The sequence below is a fragment of the Mesoplodon bidens genome (genome assembly GCF_964165515.1).
Source record: "Mesoplodon bidens genome assembly, chromosome: 11".
Classification (NCBI taxonomy): domain Eukaryota; kingdom Metazoa; phylum Chordata; class Mammalia; order Artiodactyla; family Ziphiidae; genus Mesoplodon; species Mesoplodon bidens.
In genome coordinates, this window is record NC_138167.1 from 30,631,938 (window position 1) to 30,652,767 (window position 20,830).

The 20,830-nt window shown below is 36.2% G+C and overlaps 1 protein-coding gene across 6 annotated transcripts in view; it reads right to left on the reverse strand.

Annotated features, from left to right (window-relative positions):
• Positions 1-20,830, reverse strand: part of RAB3IP (RAB3A interacting protein) — a 48,989-nt gene that overhangs the window by 7,021 nt on the left and 21,138 nt on the right. For 2 of the 6 annotated variants that reach the window (XM_081250112.1, XM_081250113.1), the window contains exons 4-8: positions 14,079-14,174; positions 8,173-8,250; positions 7,307-7,510; positions 3,020-3,148; positions 1,658-1,770 (exon numbers count right to left, since the gene is read on the reverse strand). In XM_081250112.1, the coding sequence (XP_081106238.1) occupies positions 1,658-1,770; positions 3,020-3,148; positions 7,307-7,510; positions 8,173-8,250; positions 14,079-14,174 (620 nt within the window). Of the gene's footprint in view, positions 1-1,657; positions 1,771-3,019; positions 3,149-7,306; positions 7,511-8,172; positions 8,251-14,078; positions 14,175-18,200; positions 18,246-20,830 lie in introns of those variants that run through there. The other 4 variants (XM_081250114.1, XM_081250115.1, XM_081250117.1 and 1 more) reach the window with 3 other exon arrangements.

Genomic DNA, 20,830 nt, shown 5'->3' on the forward strand with positions numbered 1-20,830 from the left:
CTTCCCTCTCCATACACTCACCATCCTCTGAACACACTGTTTTCTTGTTCCTTTATTCAGTCATATGTACTGTTCCTTATCTCCCCAATTCCACCCATGCTTCAAAAGCCCAGATCAAATCAAATCCCAAGAACAGTCCCTGATCACCACCAGTAGAATGATCTTGCCTTCCACAAAACTCCCCGAGCACTGTGCCATTCGTTTAGTGATTATCTTGATAACCTCATCCACAAGAGCCATACTTCACGTTTCATAAACGATGACAACGTCTTCTTTAGTATTCTCCACACAATATGCACCGCAAACACCTTGGTTTCTGGCCCCATTCCCACAAGGACAACAATATTCTTAATGATGTAAATTATTCTCTAAACCTAATCTGTATAATTATTTTACTAAAATACTGTAAAAATCTACTTTAACTGAGATTCTGATTTGTTATCATTTGATATTTGCACATGTTTAATGTGTGATATATAATGCAAGTACAAATTTAAAATCCTACAGTAAAAACTGTTATATTTAAAATAAGGTATAACATAGAAACTAAAAGTACAAAAAGTATTAATGACCAGGATAAAAATACCCAGGTGTTTGTTGAAGGATAGAATTTAGGAATGCAAATCTCTTCCCCAAAATTCAGAGGCCACCATACTACAGGTGTGGCATGGGGGAGTGTAAAACAGGACATAACTCTAGGTAGACGTGTGGCTCACAGAGCAAATACAGGATTAAGTTACCCAAATACCAACACTGTGTGATGCTGCTGAGAGTGTAACGTGTATAACAGGAAACAAGAACTATACAACTCCTACGACTGGCTTTAACAGACCTAGTAGTTAATCTCAACCAGCTATTTCCTCCTCTGCCTTCAAAATGGCCTGATGGGATTCAATTATTGCTTGCTGTGAGCTCTCTCGGGCTCTTCGGTCCCCTATACTGATCTAGTTCTTCACCACCAACTAAGCAGCTTCCTCAAAATCTTTTGAAGTCACTTTTTAAACAGCTGTGGCAAACGTTTTATGTACTGTTGGTTTCAGTCTTTCCTCCTAGCAGGACCAGTTGGAAGACAGCTTGCCCTGCTACGAAATGTGGGAGTCACCCCTGAAGGTATACAACTGCCGAATCTCTCTCACATATGGGAGACAGAGCTGTTTATTTACCAAAGTGAGAAAGTTTTATAATCAGAGTAGTAAAGGAGAGGACTAACCAAGCCTTCTGGTACCCTGTTTTCATGCTTGGTAAGACTTGGTCTAATTCACTGTCTTCTCAAACTATTTTTGATGGCAAGCCTCAGAAAGAAATAATTTACACAAAAGCCCAGAACACATAGCTGTACATAAACAAAAATTTTGCTTATGACCCACTAAAGAGATTTCATAATCAACTAATGGATTATAACATGCGGTTTTTAAAGAAGTTTCTAACACCTGATCTACCTGGATCCCACGTATACGTTTGTTATTAAAAGGGCTCTCCACTGATGCTAAATTTGAATTCCCCACACTGCCCGGGGATTGGTCTTTGGGCTGCACAGACTTTAAACAGAAAACTGACAAGAGATTTAACATTTAAAACCAGAAAATATTAAATAACTACAACACATAAAATTTTAAAAACTCAGTATCTTCCCTAAGACATGGTTTTGAAAACATACTTTGGTCCTCCACATTCAACTGCAGATGCTTTCACAAATCGAATAGGTTGTAGTCCCACTGGTTCAATGCTTAGAGTATTGTTTTCCACAGCTTCCAGAACAGCCGAAGCCAACTTCAAAAAAAACAAAGAAGTATTAGATGCTATGCTGGAAGGGAAATATAAAAATTCTATTCTATAATAAACTGGTTTTTAAAAATTATTTTTCCCAAGGTCCACTAGATTTGCCTTAGCTAATGAAAAAGAAAGAAACCACATAATCTTGGTTTAAATTCTTTTATAATTCAAACATTGTTATGAAAGGCAATTCAGTTATAGTTAAATAACTTTTCTTACTATCTAGAAGGAAATTAAAGACATTAATTCCACACCACCCCTTACCCACAATTAACATCCACTGGTAACGTCACTTCAAAATGAATATCCAAATGCTTTATTTTGCTAAATTTATGCATTATTTTTTCCTATTGGTCATTCATAACACAGCAATATGTGTTAATTCTAGCTATATATTTACTGATCATGTATTTATGTGCACAAGAGTCTACAAAGAATTAACTGAGTTATCAAATATTAAATGCCCAGATGGAGACGGCAGTAACTGATAAACAATTGATGAAATAGACAAATTTCATTCTGGCAAGATTACTCATACTGAACAGCCTACCTAAAACCAGAGCCACAATGACTAACATATCTACATATCAAAAGCATTTTACTGTTCATCTTAACTTTTCCTTACAAGCAGTGTTATATAATTAAATCCTCTAAAGACTTAACATAAGACTCTTAGGATTAACTTTCTTAAACACTGATTAACAGGATATTTGTAGACAAACTTTCCACATGTAAGAACAAATTAAAATTATGACCTTACAGTTGTATACTGCCTTGTAGTATTTTTTTTTAAGTTTTTCTATCTACTTAATTCACTTCATTTTATCTTAACAATCCTGTGACACAGGCAAGGAAGGCATTTTTTCCCCCTGTTTTAAAGATGAAGAAACTAAATAGGACTTCTTTTTAATCACATACAGATAAAACCAACAAACACTTTAGAGTGTACATAACTTCCCTTGCACTGAACCCTGGACTAAAAATTAAGTCCTACCCCCTTACATATTTAATACTTCACTCCAGTGCAACACACTGCAGCATAAGTGATCCTCTGCTCAAATAAGGAAAGAGGTTCAGTAAGTGAATGCCAAGAAGTTATTATGATCCTAATATGGAATGGAGAAAATGGTAAAATATGACACTTTATAACTTATTTATGTAAGAGATGTTAAAATATGCAACATGACTTAGTAAAAGGTATAGGAACAACTCTAATGCATTTCTGTTAAGATTTGTTTTTAATTACCTCACTTTTTGAGAAGGTTAAACATGGAAAAATATCTTCCTGATAGATTTTGTCTAAGAAAGGACACGTTCTGTCCATTATGGGCTCATCCTTCCAAGATTTGAATTCATTATACAGGGATAAGTCAGCCTGACAAAAGAAAACACAAAATAACTTTTTTAAAAGTACAAACATAAAATAACTTTATAAAACTGAAACCTAATTTAAATATTACTGAAAAAGAAATACTCTTTATTTAAAATAATAATTGAACCATTCTTTTTTTTTATTAGTTTCTGCTTTATAACAAAGTGAATCAGTCATACATATACATCTGTTCCCACATCCCAATTGAACCATTCTTGATTAACTAATACATGGTAGTAATTTTTCTTTTTTTTTTTTAACTGAAGTATAGTTGATTTACAATATTGTGTTAAGCAAAGTGATTCCGTTATACATATATTTTTCAGGTTCTTTTCTATGATAGGTTATTACAAGATACTGAATATAGCTCCCTGTACTATACAGTAAATTCTTGTTGTTGTTTTTATATATAGTAATGTATGTCTGTTAATCCCATACTCCTAGTTTATCCCTCCCCCGTCCTTTCCCCTTTGGTAACCATAAGTTTGTTTTCTATGTCTGTGAGTCTGTTTCTGTTTTGTAAATAAATTCATTTGCATCTTTTTTTAGATTCCACATATAAGTGATATCATATTTGTCTTTCTCTTTCTAACTTACTTCACTTAGTATGATAATCTCTAGGTCCATCCATGTTGCTACAAATGGCAATATTTCATTCTTTTTTATGGCTGAGTAATATTCCATTGCAGCAATTTTTCTTTTAAAAAAACAATCCAAACTCCCAAATGACTAGCTGGTGCTTTTCAATGTATTCACTATGGTGTCCAAGGACACTACTATTATCCACCTCGCCAAAAAAACTAATAGTAATGTTGGAGCTCCCCTTAAGATACAAGTGCAGGGCTTCCCTGGTGGCGCAGTGGTTGAGAGTCTGCCTGCCGATGCAGGGGACACAGGTTCATTCCCTGGTCCGGGAAGATCCCACATGCCGCGGAGCGGCTGGGCCCATGAGCCATGGCCACTGAGCCTGTGCATCTGGAGCCTGTGTTCTGCAATGGGAGAGGCCACAACAGTGAGAGGCCCGCGTACCGCAAAAAAAAAAAAAAAAAAAGATACAAGTGCACACTGTTCTGAATATAAAAGATGATAAGTCTTTTGTGAAAATAACCAGAAGTAATTTGGAGCCAAGTTAATTAAATAAAGTGTTTGAGGGGCTTCCCTGGTGGCGCAGTGGTTAAGAATCCACCTGCCAATGCAGGGGACATGGGTTCAAGCCCTGGTCCGAGATGACCCCACATGCCGTGGAGCAACTAAGCCCATGTGCCACAACTACTGAGCCTGCGCGCCTAGAGCCCATGCTTCGCAACAAGAGAAGCCACTGCAATGAGAAGCCTGCGTGCCACAACGAAGAGTAGCCTCCTCTCGCTGCAACTCTAGAAAGCCCGCGTGCAGCAACCAAGACCCAACACAGACAAAAATAAATAAATAAAAATAAATAATTTAAAAAAAGAATTTAAAAATAACATGTTTGAATAAACAGAGACTGACTAAACCGTGAAACTTCATTTGGGGTCAAAAGTGACACCAATTCTTCTGCTATTACCTTAAGGCATTTCCAAAAGAATTTCCAAAATATTTACTGTATAAGCTGCAAGACTAAAAGCAGCACACACATAGCCTCCTAAATTGACTATCCTAAAATATAACATTTATTTAGATTGTTTTGGCATTTCAACATCCAGTATCTACCATATGAATTATCAGTAATAATCCAAGCTGGCACCCACCTTCCTATTCACTCTTCCAGTTGTCCCTTCTCTACCCATCCAATTTAATAAATTTTCCCAAGAATTCTTCTCTACAGATTCCCTCAGCCCAGCTCAACACTACTTGTCAACATACAAAAGCTACATCCACCCACAGCCACCCAAACAGAGTATGTCTCTCACTCGCCCGGCACTCTAAGCCAGAAGCACTATAAATGAAGCACTGACTGCAGCTATGGCCTCTAGCACAGCTCAATCAGATGTGCAGGTAGTCTACACAAAAGTAACAAAAGGCTGACTGTACCCCAGCTTTCCTACAGACTTTCCTTTAAGGTGTATAATGGCAATCTCAATGTGAATATTTTTCGTCCCAATCCGTAAATTCCTTGAATCAAAGCTAAAGGTGAAAGGATAAAAATATTAGCAGATAAGTAATACTTACATTTTCAAATTCACTTTCTTTGTAAAGTCTACCCTTTGATGGATATAAAGCTCAAAGTAGGTAAGTAGTGTTCTAAGGAAAGATTCTAGTTTAATGGCAGTAATTTATTTATTAAGAGCTGACTCTGTGTCAGGAACTATGGTAAGCACTTCACAAACATTTAATCCTAAAAGCTGAGCAAGATAAATATTATAATCTCCACTTATTGATAAGGAAACTAGGGTTTAGAGAAATAAAATAACTTGACCAAGGTTACAGAGCAAGAAACCAATAAAAGTTGACATCTGAGTGACTTGATCTCAAAGCCTTGCCTCATTACATGTGTGTGCATGCATGCACGTGTGTTTTAAATGCCTTCAGAAGATACGTTATGACCAAATGCCCCCATCACATTCTCTGCAGAAACATGGACATGTTTCATTTTCCTTCCAATTGTTAGATCTTTTTCTAAAACTTACACAAGTCAAATTTATGTGTCTCCGCTGTCTAATAAAAATATTTGACAAGTTTTTCACATGTATTAGAAAACAGGATATATGTGGAAAGCAAAAAGTTATATACTGCCTATTCATATTTTAAGGAATTTTGTAAATTAAAAACAAAACTTTAAAATTTTCCATGAGAAAATATTTAAATTTTCTTAGTGTAGACAATAGGGGAAAAAGGTACATAATTACACACACTGAGAAACCACAGCAAAAATACAAGTTGTACCAAGCAATGAAAAATGCTATCTAGGGCTTCCCTGGTGGCGCAGTGGTTAAGAATCCGCCTGCCAATGCAGGGGACACAGGTTCAATCCCTGGCCTGGGAAGATCCCACATGCCATGGAGCAACTAAGCCCATGCACCACAACTACTGGGCCTGCGCTCTAGAGCCCACGAGCCACAACTACTGAGCCCACATGCTACAACTACTGAAGCCCGCACGCCTAGAGCCTGTGCTCCACAACAAGAGAAGTCACCGCAATGAGAAGCCTGAGCACCACGATGAAGAGCAGCCCCTGCTCGCTGCAACTAGAGAAAGCCCGCGCACAGAAACAAAGACCCAATGCAGCCAAAAAAAAAAAAATGCTATCTAAATTGAAAGAAATCAGAATTAAAGTTATGACTAAAAAAATTTCTTAAATATTTAATAGAAACCAATGTGAATTTTAGGTTTTGTCACATTCAGATTTGACCAAGTACTGAACTTCTCTCTCACTAGCATCTTTTTTATTAATAACTAAAAATGCAATTCAATTAAAATAAGTAACAACCTTGGTTATTCAATTTGATAAACTCCTGGCTTCCATGCAAAAATCAAAACAAGCACACACAGCTTCTTAATGAATAATGATGGACTTGAATTCACAATGTAAAATACAGCTTTTAAGAAAAAAATGGGAGAAGGCTGCTCATTAATTAGTGATCAATCCCCTTGGAAATGTTTTCTCATCATATGTAAGTAAAAACTATTTTACTCAAAACACCTCAAAATATTTCCAGTTATTATCTCAGTTATCTTTATAACATATCTTTTAAAATGATAAGGCTACCATTAGTTCTATTTTTTGTTGCTTAATTATCTGAACTCTAGGACTACCTTACTGATATAAAATTCTGCTTCTCCCAGAATTTAAGTAAAAGCAATGTGCCATTCTTCAAGAAAATCACCTAAATATTTTCACACATTCTTATATTCATATTTTGCTACAGCACCCTAGCAATAAATTTTGACTAGTCATATCATTAAAGCCACCCACTCTCCTTTATACAACACATGACAGTTTGCTCCCTAAATGAAATATCGAGATTAAGAAACTTACCAAGTTTCCAGCGGGTACTCCAAAGTCAGTCAGGTAGAGAAGGGAAATGAAGAATCCCTGAAAGCAGCCAGCTCTAGATAAAGCCTCCCCCATCTTAATATTGAATATTTTGTACTAAAAATTTTACTGGCAAAAATCATAACACCTCAGTGATGAGAATTAATAAGTATCAACAGAGTCAGAGGGGACAGTCCTGGATGAGTTACCTCTTTGCAGTCTTTTACAATTGGCTGTATCACACTGAGGTCCTGATGACTGCCACTCATAGCACTGCTTGTACTTTTATTTCTTGTATGCCCCTTTTTAAAATGTGTCTTTCCACTTGGCAGAGGCTCTTGTGTAGGTGATGTTGGAGAACTGGACAATACAAGTGTCTTCAATGCAGCTACTTCAGCCTGAAGTACATCAATCTTGAAAAGAAATCAACACAGTCACATACACTGAATATGTTTTATGACAGATGCAGCTAAATGTTAGCAATTTGGTTACTTTCAAAGATGAAATATAAGTTTAATCTGTATTTCCTATGGATTAATAAAAGGAAAGTAAAACCAAATGTTTTTTTTTTTTTAAACCAAGTTTTTTGATGTTTCCATACAGTCTGGATTCAGCTGCTATTCACATCAGCTGAAATTTTTTAAATTATCAAAATGTCTAACATTTCACTTATGTGAATTTTCAAAATCTTCAAAATATATTTAAAAATAGCTTATGATTAGTTGTTCATTCCTAAAATAGTAAAATCTAATATCATTTCAGTTGGCTTTTTTTTAGTGAATTAAGAAAATAAATATTAACTTTAAAATGTGATTATATAACCTTTTGATAATACATGCGATTCACAAGCCTTTAAATCATTTGCTTCTAATATAAATGGACACCAAATATTCATTATTAATTATATATATGTAGTAGCTATTTTCTTCTTTATAGTTTCCTGTAGTTTTAAAAATCTTCTAAAGTAAGCACTGCTTTTATAATCAGAACAAATCCAATAAATGTTAAAGTATTTTAAAAATAGTAATCACTAATTTCTTTACATTTTATAGTATTAACAGCAGCAACAACTTACTTTTCCTTGTGCTTCTTTTAGCTGTTTTTCTGCTGTTGCCTGCTTGACATTTGCTTCTCTCACCATCTTATGAGCTTCCTGAAAAAGTTAACATCTCAAATTTTGGAAACAAAGTATTTAGCATTTGTTTTCAAAAATCTTTCAACATGTGTCTATGATTGAGGCAAAGATACACTAACAAAATTTTGCCTAAAATTAAGTATCCAGCATAAACTGCTGAAATAGCAGTTGTCATCAGCCAGACCAACTATTAGGAATAAGGAATAGGCACCTTCTTTTAGTATCTATTACCACTGAGGCAGCCAAGTTGAGTTTGATCATTCTGATCAATCCCTGTGTAAGGACTGCAAATGTGATGAAGGAAAACACATGACCCACATGTCAAACCCAACTTCTTTGCAGTTAGGTTTTTATAATTTGGTATACACACAAACAAACACACACACACACTATTCATTCATATTACTACTCACGGCAAAGACATACAGAAGGGACAAGTAAAAATATTAACACATCAATAATGTTGCAGTTTATAGGAGTAACAGTTGAGAAACCTTAGAGCTTCCAATAAAAATATTCACAAAATGATATTAAATTACAATTTTGTGCAGAGCAATCTAAAAAGGCAAATCAGAGTTAACCCTTTAATAAGATCTTAACTTTTTAGTACCACAAATACGAAACTCTAGGTATTTAATTCCCCTTTATTCATATATCATTTATTCATCAAACACTTATTCATGACACCTCTTCATGAGGTACTGTTCCAGGTGCTGATAATACACTGGGAAAAGAGACAAGGTCCCTGCTCTTAAGGAGCTTACATTCTGATTACATTCTAATAATCAAATAAAATATCTGAGTACAAATTCTGGATTTTATTCTAAATCCACTATGAAGCCTTATGGTTTTTTAAGGAAGAGAGTGACATGATCTTACTTGTACTTTAAAAAGCTTACTCTCCTGTATGGAATAATCCCTATAAAGAATAAGAATAGATTGGAACAGTATACAGGGTGCTCAAGATAATCCCCCAGGATTTAAGAACATGTATTTTAGAACTTCAGTTTACAGTTCATGAGAAGGAAGGAAGTGAGGGAAGGAGGAAGGAAGGAAGGAAATCAACTTCAAAGACATTTAATCATTTGACAACAGAACCCTCACTAGGTCTGTTGACTGTTCAGGGGAGACTAGAAGTTCTCCACACCAGAATTCCACGGTGGCACTCCCATTTGTCCATTTGCTCTTAGAGGACTGTAATGAACTGCAGCTTGTATGTACCCATGAATGTGAGTTTACAGATTATATTATTCTAAATAAGAGAAGCTTTACTATCAATGCTTTATAATGAGATTAACTGTGAGAATATGCCATGCACAATTATGCTGGTTATCTTGTGTCAAAGTCTGTAAGAGCTATCAAATTTAATAATGAGGTGAGCATTTTTCTTTTAAAAATAACAAATGTTTCAGCTGTGCTAGATTTTTCTGTGATGTCGCTGTCCATAAAACACTACTTGACAGGTAGTTTCAAAATAATAAACATATCTATCTGACCCACCAACATAAGTGACATTTAAACTATGAATGCAGAAGTAACTCGTGCTAAGGAGAGAATATTTGTTTAAATGTTTGGAAATGGACTCTGGTTTCATAAATAGCGGACTATGCAACTTGAAACAAACTTCCTACAGAGAACAATTTTTAAAAGTGGGACATTTTTTTAAAATGTGTTTGAAGACATTAGAGAGCTAACAAAATAGTGAAGAATCAGAGGACCAAGATCCAGGAGAACAGGTAAACCCAGGAAAGTGGGCTAGGATTTGGGGTGACTTGTCCCTTAGAGATATAAGGGATACATTGAAAAGGTATAACATACATGTTATTGGAGTCCAAAAAGGAAAGAGAAAAGAGCTAGAATGAGGCAGGAGCAGTATCTAAAATAATTCATAGGTTTTAGCAAGTTGACAAAAGACATCAAAGGATATATTCAAAAAAGTTTGAAAAATTTTCTATCACTGTCATTCTTAAACTGAAAAATGATATAAGTATCATCTATATGGGAAGTCAACAAACTTTCTAGAAAGGCCAGATAGTCAGTAGTTTGAGCTTTGTAAGCCATATGGTCTCTACTGTAACTACTCAACTCCGCTGCTGCAGTGTGAAAGCAGCCACAGACAGTAAAACAATGAGTGTGGCCATTCCAATAAAAATTCATGGGCACTGAAATATGAGCTTCATATAGTTTTCATATGTCACAAAATATTCCTCTTTTGATTTTTTTCCCCACCTCTTACCATTTGGAAATGTAAAAACCAATCTTGTCTCATTAGGCTATACAAAAGTATATATAGGCCAGTTTTGCCCTGCAGGCTGTAGGTTGCAGACCTCTGATCTATACAAATATTCATGTCTGTATATTTACAAACTTTGAAAACAGAATTTTTTTCCTATCTGGTTAGCAGTGATTCAAATGAAGGGGATTTTCTTCTCTTTTTAAAAAAAAGTGTTTATTCAACATCTTCTGATTAATTTGCAAAAAATTAATTTGTTGGTATTAGAGAAGACAAAAATTCACTAGAGAATGTTCTGGAAAAGCCTTCACATAACTGGCAATGGGACTGAAAATTCAGTATAATGACTTATTACAGGAAAAGAAGTACTTGTTCCTTTTGGATCAGTATATCTGTGAGTCAGCAGCAGCATTACATCTAAATTTTAAAAATTGAATTTAGACCAGACCTTCATCTGGATCATAAATTTAAAACAAGATTTCAAAACAAGGTAACATATTCAATCACACTGCTCTCACTAAATAAATATATACACTCACAATATGTTTTAGTGAGAATAAAATACTTTTGTACTATTATAAAAAATTTAAGCATTTTTATTATCTCACTCTTTTTAAAACTTTTGTGTTTTATACTGTATGTAACACATTATATGTGTGTTAGTGTATGTGCATAATTTGTAAGTAAGTACATATGCTCTCAGAACAGTGTCTAGTACATAGGAAACTCTCAATAAATAGTAGGTATCTTTATCATAATGAAGGTCCATGCTCAAATTTGTCTCTGTGGCTTGAGACAAATGGAAGTTCCATTTATGACTTTCATAGCACTTAAAGCAAGATCAAGGTCATGAATTTGAGTCCCAACTTTGCTCCTTACTCTAATTATGCCTCATTTTCTTCACAGACAAAATAACAATTTATACTATATGTGCCATATAGCATTGTTGAGAGAAAACTAAGCATATTATAGACATTTATTAAAACTGGCTAAAAAAATATAAAAACATCTTAAGGCTACATATCTTTTTTTTCCATGTTAAATGTAGACTACTTTGTAAAGCATTCTTTCAACCGACTTCATTTTATATTTTACATTATCTCAAAATCTAAAATACTAGAAGAAAAAAATATATATATACATATATACACACACACATATATATAATTTTAGAGTCTTGTATTTGATACATTTAAGACTCAAATTTGTTAAATACAAAGTATAATTATATTCAAGATTAAAAAAACTTTTTAAACAGAAAAAATTTTTTAAACAGAAAAACTTTTTGCCCTTTTTTTCTAAATTCATATTGGTTTGAATACAACTTTCTTCATTACTGAAATCATCTTTAATCAGTGTAGTTTCTTTCCCAGAAAGTATACACAGTTAAGGCTATTAGCCATTGTTAGGTTGGGGATAAGTTAGGGATCCCAGAACAATGTTTTTTAGATAACTTTTTCATTCACTGCATGAACTGCATTTCTGGTACTTCACATCCTACTATAGAGAGGGCAAAGTCTGTTTGTTCTCCCCCTACTTCATCTAACAAAATGCACATGTAAGTGCAGATGGATGGAAATAAGCAGGGTTAAAATTAAGGGCAGGCAGATAGGAAATCAAAATTAACATAAGTAGCATAATATATTTGTTTGCTTATCTACTATCCATATATTATAAACATTTCTTCTAACCAGACATTGCTGGAAGAAAAGTCTTATGTTTCTGAGTCCTTCTACATATAAAAATGTAACAAGTTACACAGTTCCTGCTCCAGATCTTTAACTTCCCACTACCTCTATGCTTACATTTATCTTCCTCTCATCTCTGATAACAAGAAAATAAGTTAGTTTTTAAACGTCCATGAAAGCAAATGACCCCCAAAAAGACAGGGGAGAGGGCAAAGGGTTGTGGAGTAGAGGGGGCACGGAAAGCCCACGTGTCTGAAAATATCTTCTGCAATATTACTTGTAGTGATAGAAACTGTGAAATGTACACTTGATAGATTATGATTATCATTACATTCACTATGTAGTAACATGAAAAGATGTTATTTAAAGTACAAAATATATTAGGATTACAACTAGGTAAGCAAATACATATAGCTAAAACTAAAAAAGATTCTGCATATAAAAAAATAACAAAAGGTAAAGAAATTTTTCCTCCAAAATCTTTTTTTTTTTTTTTGCGGTACGCAGGCCTCTCACTGTTGTGGCCTCTCCTGTTGCGGAGCACAGGCTCCAGATGCGCAGGCTCAGTGGCCATGGCTCACGGGTCTAGCTGCTCCACGGCATGTGGGATCTTCCCGGACCGGGGCATGAACCCATGTCCCCTGCATCGGCAGGTGGCAAAATCTTTTTTTACATTAAAATTTTTAAGAACAAATTTTTAGGGAAAAAAAGAAAATATTGGTAAAGTGATAATGACAGTAGTCATTCTAGTAACACATCAATGTTTTTAATAAGGAACTTCTGAAGGCTAAAGGTCTTATAACCTAAAGGTAGTGGTTCTTAACCAAGGAAATAATACCCTCTCCCCATCCTCCACAAGGATATTTAAAAGTTGTCAAAATGATGAGGGAGTATTACTAGAATTTGGGTTAAGTGTGATGGTTAACTTTGTGTGTCCAACTTGACTGGGCCACAGGTGTCCACATACTTTAGTCAAACATTCTGGATGTTTCTGTGAAGATGCTTCTAGATGAGACTAACATCTGAATTGGTAAACTGAGTAAAGCAGACTGCCCTCCATAATGTGGGTGAGGCTCATCCAATCAGCTGAAGGCCTGTTAGAACAAAAAGGCTCATCCCCAAAGAGTAAGAGAATTCTTCCTGCCTTCAGACTCAAATTGAAACATTAGCTCTTCCTTGGTCTCAAGTCTGTCAGCCTTTGGACTAGAAACTAGAACTACACAATTAGCTCTCCTGGTTCTCTGGCCTTTGGACTCAAGACTGGAACTACACCATCATCTCTCCTGGGTCTCCAGCCTACCAACTCATCCTCCAGATTTTGGGACTTGCCAACCTCCATAACTGCATGAGTCAATTCCTTACATAAGTCTCTTTCTACATACATGTAAATGTATATATGTATATACACACATCCTATTGGTTCTGTTTCTTGGAAAATCCTAATACACCAAGGATTCTAAATGTCCAACAATGTCAATGGCCCCCCTACTGAGAAACACTAATTGAACTGGGTAGGAATTTTGATCCTGTGGCAGGCTGGAAATAAAGATGTGTGCCTTCTAACCTTCCTCAAATCATCCCCTATCAGAAGACTACCTCAAAGGTTTGCCATCTTTGTTACGGAATCGTATAAAGATACTCTAAAGCAGCCCCTAAATAGTTGGTAAAATCAAAATTAAAATTTACCTCCTTTCTTTCCACGTACACATTTTTAAACCACCTGATTCTGGTAACCCATAGTGTTTTTTTCTTTTCATATCATTTTAAGTTGTAGACTTTACATTTCTTAAAGATTTTATCTTTTTAGAGGACTTATAAATATGCATGAAGCTAAGCATATCTTTTTCAAGATTCCCTCATAAGACAAATCTATCAATATATAAAAACCATGACGTTGCTCTTGGCCAAGATGTAAACAGACCAACCTCAAATAGACTAGCTGTGAGTTCCTCCAATTCCTGTCCAAGTTGATCTCGTACTTTAGAAAGCCTCTCACACTCTTCATCTTTTAACTTCAGTTCCTATGAGAAATTGATCATTTTATTTTTTATTTCCAAAGTTCGAAGTTCGATTCAGCAGACTATACAATTTTTACTAATAAAATTATGAAATACTGCCCCCTCCTACAACATTCGCACTGAAAGTGTTTATTTAGCACTTGCTATGTGGAAACAATCAGGCAAGTCTAAAATTACAAATAATTCTAACTCACATATTAAATTTTCATGTTTTTTCATAAAATATCCAAAGATTAAGTATAATTATTCATTACATGTGAAAATAAACAATTAAATAACTTCATTCTTTTTTCCTTAACTTTTCTCTGAACATATTTATTTCTATCAACCAAGGAATTTCTTCAATTATGCTGAGTCATTTCAATAAATGTTCAGTGAAGTTTTTTCACGTTTACTTTAAAAACTGTTTACCTATAATTCCATGTACCATATTGCAATTAGTCTAAAATTTCCATTAGACTATACCCATTTAACACTGCAACCAGAGGCAAACAATGTATATTACATTTAAAATTAAGAAGATTAATGACAAAAATCCTACATTTATACGTAACTCCTCAATAGGTCATAAATAGATGCTAAAAATTCCTTTATTAAGATGTTAAATATGCAATTTTATGTTACCCTAAATTTATCTTTCAAACTTAGAGATTAAAAAAAAATCCGAACTCTCTATATATCAGCCACAAATACAGTCATTCTGTAATTGTGGTGGCAGCATAGTTTTTGAATCCCCTGACAATTCCTGACAACCAAATATTCCAACTGGGATATCAGAAGAACCAAATGACTACATCGTCAACAAAACTAGGTGAAAGAAAATCCCCACATATCTCAGACCATGAGAAAATGTGGCTACACTGCCCAGACCACAGGATCAGTCACTGTGTGGAAGGGAGCAGCAGGAAGTGAAAGGGACTACAGAGATACTATATAAAGCCTCAGAACCCAAAAATCATTACAAATGCCCCAAAAGCAGAGGACTATACCCTTGGTAAAAACTGGAAGAAAAAAAATGTGAGAACAAATGGAGAAAAAGGGAAGGGTTTTCACAGGCTCCAAGTTAGAGATGAGTGCAAAAATCATACGCACTACAGAGGCAGCAAACAGTACAGTGAAGCTCTAAACACTCAGGAATCTCAAAGCATCCAGCAAAGAGACCTTTCCAGAAGGACAGAGCCCCACCATAAGGGGAGAACTCTTGGAATATAAAACCAAATTGCAGGACGGGAATAACGGAGATAGCAAGAGAGAAGGTTCAGATATTAAAGGAGGAAGGAGTGGCAAGGTTCCAAAGGAGACAGATCACTGGAAGTATTATTAGAAAAAAAAAATCTTAGGATGTAATGCTAAGCACAGAGACACTAGGCTGATGGAGAAAACCCTCTTTCACTTTCATGGTTTTCTTGTTATTAATTAGTGCCCTTTCTTTTCAGCTTAAAGAAGTCCTTTTACATTTCTTATAAGGCTGGTATAATGGTGAACTCCTTTAGCTTTTACTTGTCTGGAAACCTGTTGATCTCTCCTTCAATTGTGAATGATAATCTTGCTGGGTAGAGTATTCTTGGCTGAAAGTTTTTTCCTTTCAGCACTTTGAATGTATCATGCCAGTCCCTTCTGGCTGCAAAGTTTCTGCTGAAATATCTGCTGATAAGTCTTTTGGGAGTTCCCTTGTATGTAACAAGCTAGTTTTCACTTGCTGATTTTGATATTCTCTTTAACTTCTGACATTTTGATTATAATATGTCTTGGTGTCTCTTTGAGTTCTTTTTTGGAACTCTCTGTGTTTCCTGGACCTGGATACCTGTTTCCTTCCCCAGGTTGAGGACGTTTTCAGCCATTATTTCTTCAAAAAATTCTCTGCCCCCTCCTGTCTCCCTTCTCCTCTGGGACCCCTATAAAGTGAATGTTGTTCCACTAGATAGTGTTCCATAGGCCCCTTAAGCTACCTTCACTTTTTTTCATTCTTTTTTCTTTTTGCTGCTCTATTTGGCTGAGTTCTACTGCTCTGTCTTCCAGATCACTGATGCTTTCTTCTTCTTCATCATCTATCCTCTTGTTGAACCCCTCTAGCGTATTTTTCAGTTCTATTATTAGATTCTTTGGCTCTGTGACCTATGTTTGGTACTTTCTTATATTTTCTATCTCTCTGTTGAAGTTCCCACCATGTTCATCCATTCTTCTCCCAGGTTTGATGAGACCATTATTTTGAACTCTTTATCAGGTAAATTACGTTTCTGTTTCATTATTTATTTATATTTATTATTTATCTTATTTATCATAAGATTATTTTCTTGTTCTTTCATTTGGAATATATTTCTCTGTTTCCTAATTTTGACTCTCTGTGTTTGTTTCCATATATTATGCAAAATAGCTCCCTTTCCCAGTCTTGGAGGAGTGGCCTCATTTAAAAAATGAACTTGGGCTTCCCTGGTGGCGCAGTGGTTGAGAGTCTGCCTGCCGATGCAGGGGACACGGGTTTGTGCCCTGGTCCGGGAAGATCCCACATGCCGCAGAGCGGCTGGGCCCGTGGGCCATGGCCGCTGAGCCTGCGCGTTCACAGCCTGTGCTCCGCAATGGGAGAGGCCGCAACAGTGAGAGGCCCGCATACCACAAAAAAAATAAATAAAAAATAAAAAATGAACTTTATTGTTCAAGTCCTAGCTCTTGGCTGCCTCTTGAACCTTTGTGACTATCTAGGCAGCCTGATTTATTCTTGACAGGTCCCAGTTGTGGGTTTGCCAAGACCTGTCAGTGTTCCAAAGGGCGGGACCTTAATCAGCATCTAGTTTCAAGCTGATGAGAAGCCAAACCCTTAGGCAGCAGCTTTTAAAGTATGAAAATATATACAGGCCCACAGGACCACAATTGAAAACCTCACCAGCCACCAGACCAGGTGATCCTGAGGTGTCTTCTTGGCAACAGTTGCAAAAATCAGGGCTCCAGACAAGTGTTCAAGCTCCTTTCTGGGAGGTACCTGTGAGCTGTAGCAAGGCCAAGGGAGACAGCAAAGATGGCATCCCCTGGCCTACATTCCCTGAGAACATGCCATGCCCTTCGGAACAGGCTGAAGCTCCAGGACAAGTAAATAGGATTTTTCACAGGAAGACTGGGAGTGTGTTTCAGTCAGCTATCTATGCCATACCCTGGGGATGGTAGTCTGCCAAGAACTGTCTCTCCAACTGTTTCAGTCTCGTGGGGCCCCCAAAACACAAGCCCCCCTCTGGCCTCTAGAGCCAGGCATTCAAGGCTCTGTGTGGACTGTGTGCACCCACTGGCTTTAGCAGGGCTGCAGGAGAGCAAGGTGGGTGGCGTGTGCCCACTGGCTTTCCTGAGGCTGTGGGAGAGCACAGGGATGGAGAACACTAGCAAGGTAGAGGGAGAGTGCAAAAATGGCACCTGCCAGTGCTTGCAAGATAGAGAATGCAAAAACAGAGCCTGCCAGCACTTCCATCCCCAGAGAGAGTCCCAATAAGCCCCTCCCACTCTGGTGGATGCTTTAAGATTAGCAGATGAATCTCCTCACTTATGGTCTAGGCACTTTTCAAACTGTTGCTTTTGTGCTGGGTCCCAGGGTAAGAGAGTCTGCGTGTGAGCCTTTAAGAGTGAAATCTCAGTTCCCTACAGCCTTTTGGGTCTCTTGGACGTAAGCCCCATTGGTTTTCAAAGCCAAACGTTTTGGGGGCTCATCTCTCCAGTGCAGGTCCCAAGGATTAAGGTGCCTGATGTGGGACACAAACCCCTTGCTTCTTAGGGAGAAGCTCTGTGTTTGTGAGACCCTTCCTGATTGTGGGTCAGCCGCACCAGGGGTGGGATTCCTGGTGAGACTGCATGTCTGCCTCTCCTACCTGTCTCTAAGTGGCCTTTTTATCCTTTGTGTGGAGAAGCTGTTCAACTAGTTCTTTTTCAGAGGGAATTATTCCATATGTGGCTGTAGATCTGGTGTGTTCATGGGAGGAGGTGGGTTCAGGATCTTCCAACACCATCATCTTGAACCACCTTCTCAAGAAAACCTTGAACAAGGCTTACCTCTGAGAGACAGAAGTGGCTACACAGATACACCACCAACAACAGAAGGGAAAGCCCTGGAACATGAGACTGAGAGAGCTATCCCGGTTTATCCTACTCCTTCACAGGAACCTCTTCCTAATAATCCTGGGAAATCCAATTCATTTAAACATGAAAAACAAACAAACAGAAGATATGTGAAGTTACCATAATAAAAAAGTTAAACATAAAGCCAAGTCAACTATTGATACAAGGGAAAGAAAATCAGATAGGTATCAAATTTCAACAGCATTTTATGCTAGAAAACAATGGAATCACATTTTTAAGATATTCAAGGGAAAAAAATGTGAGTTGAGGATTTTATATCCAGCCAAAGTATCCTTCAAATGTCAGACCAGACGCAGAAAATTATAAAACTGTAAAACTTTAGAAAATATATCCCCCATAAGCCTGCCTGAGTTATCAAGCAGCAAATGAGTTTCATGTAATCAAGAAAAAAACTGGAGAAGCTTTAACATTAAGAACTGGGGGTGAGAAGCAAATGAATTTAACTGTAGAACTACAACTAGAAGACGGGAATACACAAGAATGAAAAGACTAGGCACAGACTGGGAGAAAATATTTGCAGAAGACATCTGATAAAGGACTGTTAAGCAAAATATACAAAGAATTCTTAGTAAGAAAACAATCTGATTACAAAATGTGCAAAAGATCTGAACAGACACCTCACCAAAGATATACAAATGGCAAATGAGCATATGAAAAGACATTCCATATTACATGTCATCAGGGAAATGCAAACGACAACAACGAGATATCACCATACACCTATCAGAATGGCCAAAAACCAAAACACTGAGAACAGTATACACTGAGAAGGATGGAGAGCAACACGAATTCTCATGCATTGCTGGTGGGAATACAAATGGTACAGCCACTTTGGAAGACAGCTTGCAATTTTTTTACAAAACCAAACATACTCTTACCACACGATCCAGCAATCATACACCTTGGTATTTCCCCAAAGGATATGAAAACTTGTATCTACACAAAAGCCTGCACATAGATGTTTACACATTCATAACTGCCAAAACTTGGAAGCAACCAAATATCTTTCAGTAATTAAATGAATAATTAAACTTTTGTACATCCAAGTAATGAACCATTACTCAGCATTAAGTGGAAATGAGCTATCAAGCCATGAAAAGACATGGAGAAAATAAATCCATGACTAAATAAAAGAATTCAATCTGAAAAGGCTACATACTGTATGACTCCAACTACGTGACATTCTGAAAAAGGGAAAACTATGGAGATGGTAAAAAGATCAGTGGGCGGCCAGGGACTGAGGGGAAGGGAGGGATGAACAGGTAGAGCACAGAGGATTTTCAGGACAGTGAAACTGTTCCATGTGATACTATAGTGATAGATACACATTATTATATTGTTGTCAAAATCCACAGAATGTACAACACCAAGAGTGAACCCTAATGTAAACACTAAAGTAAATGGGGGATAATAACATGTCAATATAGGTTCACCAACAGTAACAAATGTACCATTCTGGGGTGAGATGTTGATAGTGGGAGTGGCTATGCATATGTGGGGAAAGGGGATATATAGCAACTCTGTACTTTCCTCTCAATTTCTGCTCTGAGCTTAAAATTGCTCTAAAAAAAGTCTGTTTTTTTAAATGGGGATAAAGTTAAGAAAACAGTTACATAAATGTTATTAGTTTTAGAAACGTAAAAATAACACACAAAAAAACAACAACAAAAAAAACCCAATAAAATAGGAGAAAGATGAAACTAAATTCACTAACTTCTTAAATATAAACTGGGAATAAAGGGATATAACTTGAGGCTCACAAATCAATTAGTATAAACCTAAACATATTTAACACCATAGAGATTAACATTAAGATAATACCTTTAACTAAAATTAAATGATAGAGGAGAAGGAAAGAAATAGTTACTAGATAATTTTATGGTATTGCTTATAGTAGGGAACAAAGTCAGTACCTAAAGAAAGGCTAAGAGAAATTCTTTGATTAAAGGTAACAACTAGAATGGAAATCAAACCTTCCAAAATACCAAATAGGAAAAAAAGGAAGAAGGCACAAAGAAAACAGAGCACATAGTGAAAAGAATTGTATTCATAGAGTAGACATTTGAAAGCTATGTGACAGAAACAAGCCCCAATGAAGAATACTTATCAATAAATACAAATGTGTGCAACTCACTTATTAAAAGAAAATGATTTTCAGATCGGCTAAAAGAGCAAAATCCATCTCTATTCTCTATACAAGAGACACACCTAAAACTAAGTGATTCAGACAGATTAAAAATAAAAGGATGGATAGAAGTGCACTAAAAAATATAATACAAATAAAAACAAAACAGAGACCTCAATATTGATATCAGACTAAGCAGGGCAAAAGTCCTTAAAGTAGATAAAGGAAACTTCATAATGCTAAAGACTACAACACAAATTGGAATACTCTCAAATGCAAAATGAAAAAGTAGACCTAAATAAATAGGAAGAAAGACATATTATGTTCTTGAATAGAAAGTCATCATAAAGATGCCAATTCTCCCTGAGTTAATTTAGAACTCTGTAAATGCATAAGTTTAATTCCAGATCCTTCTGAA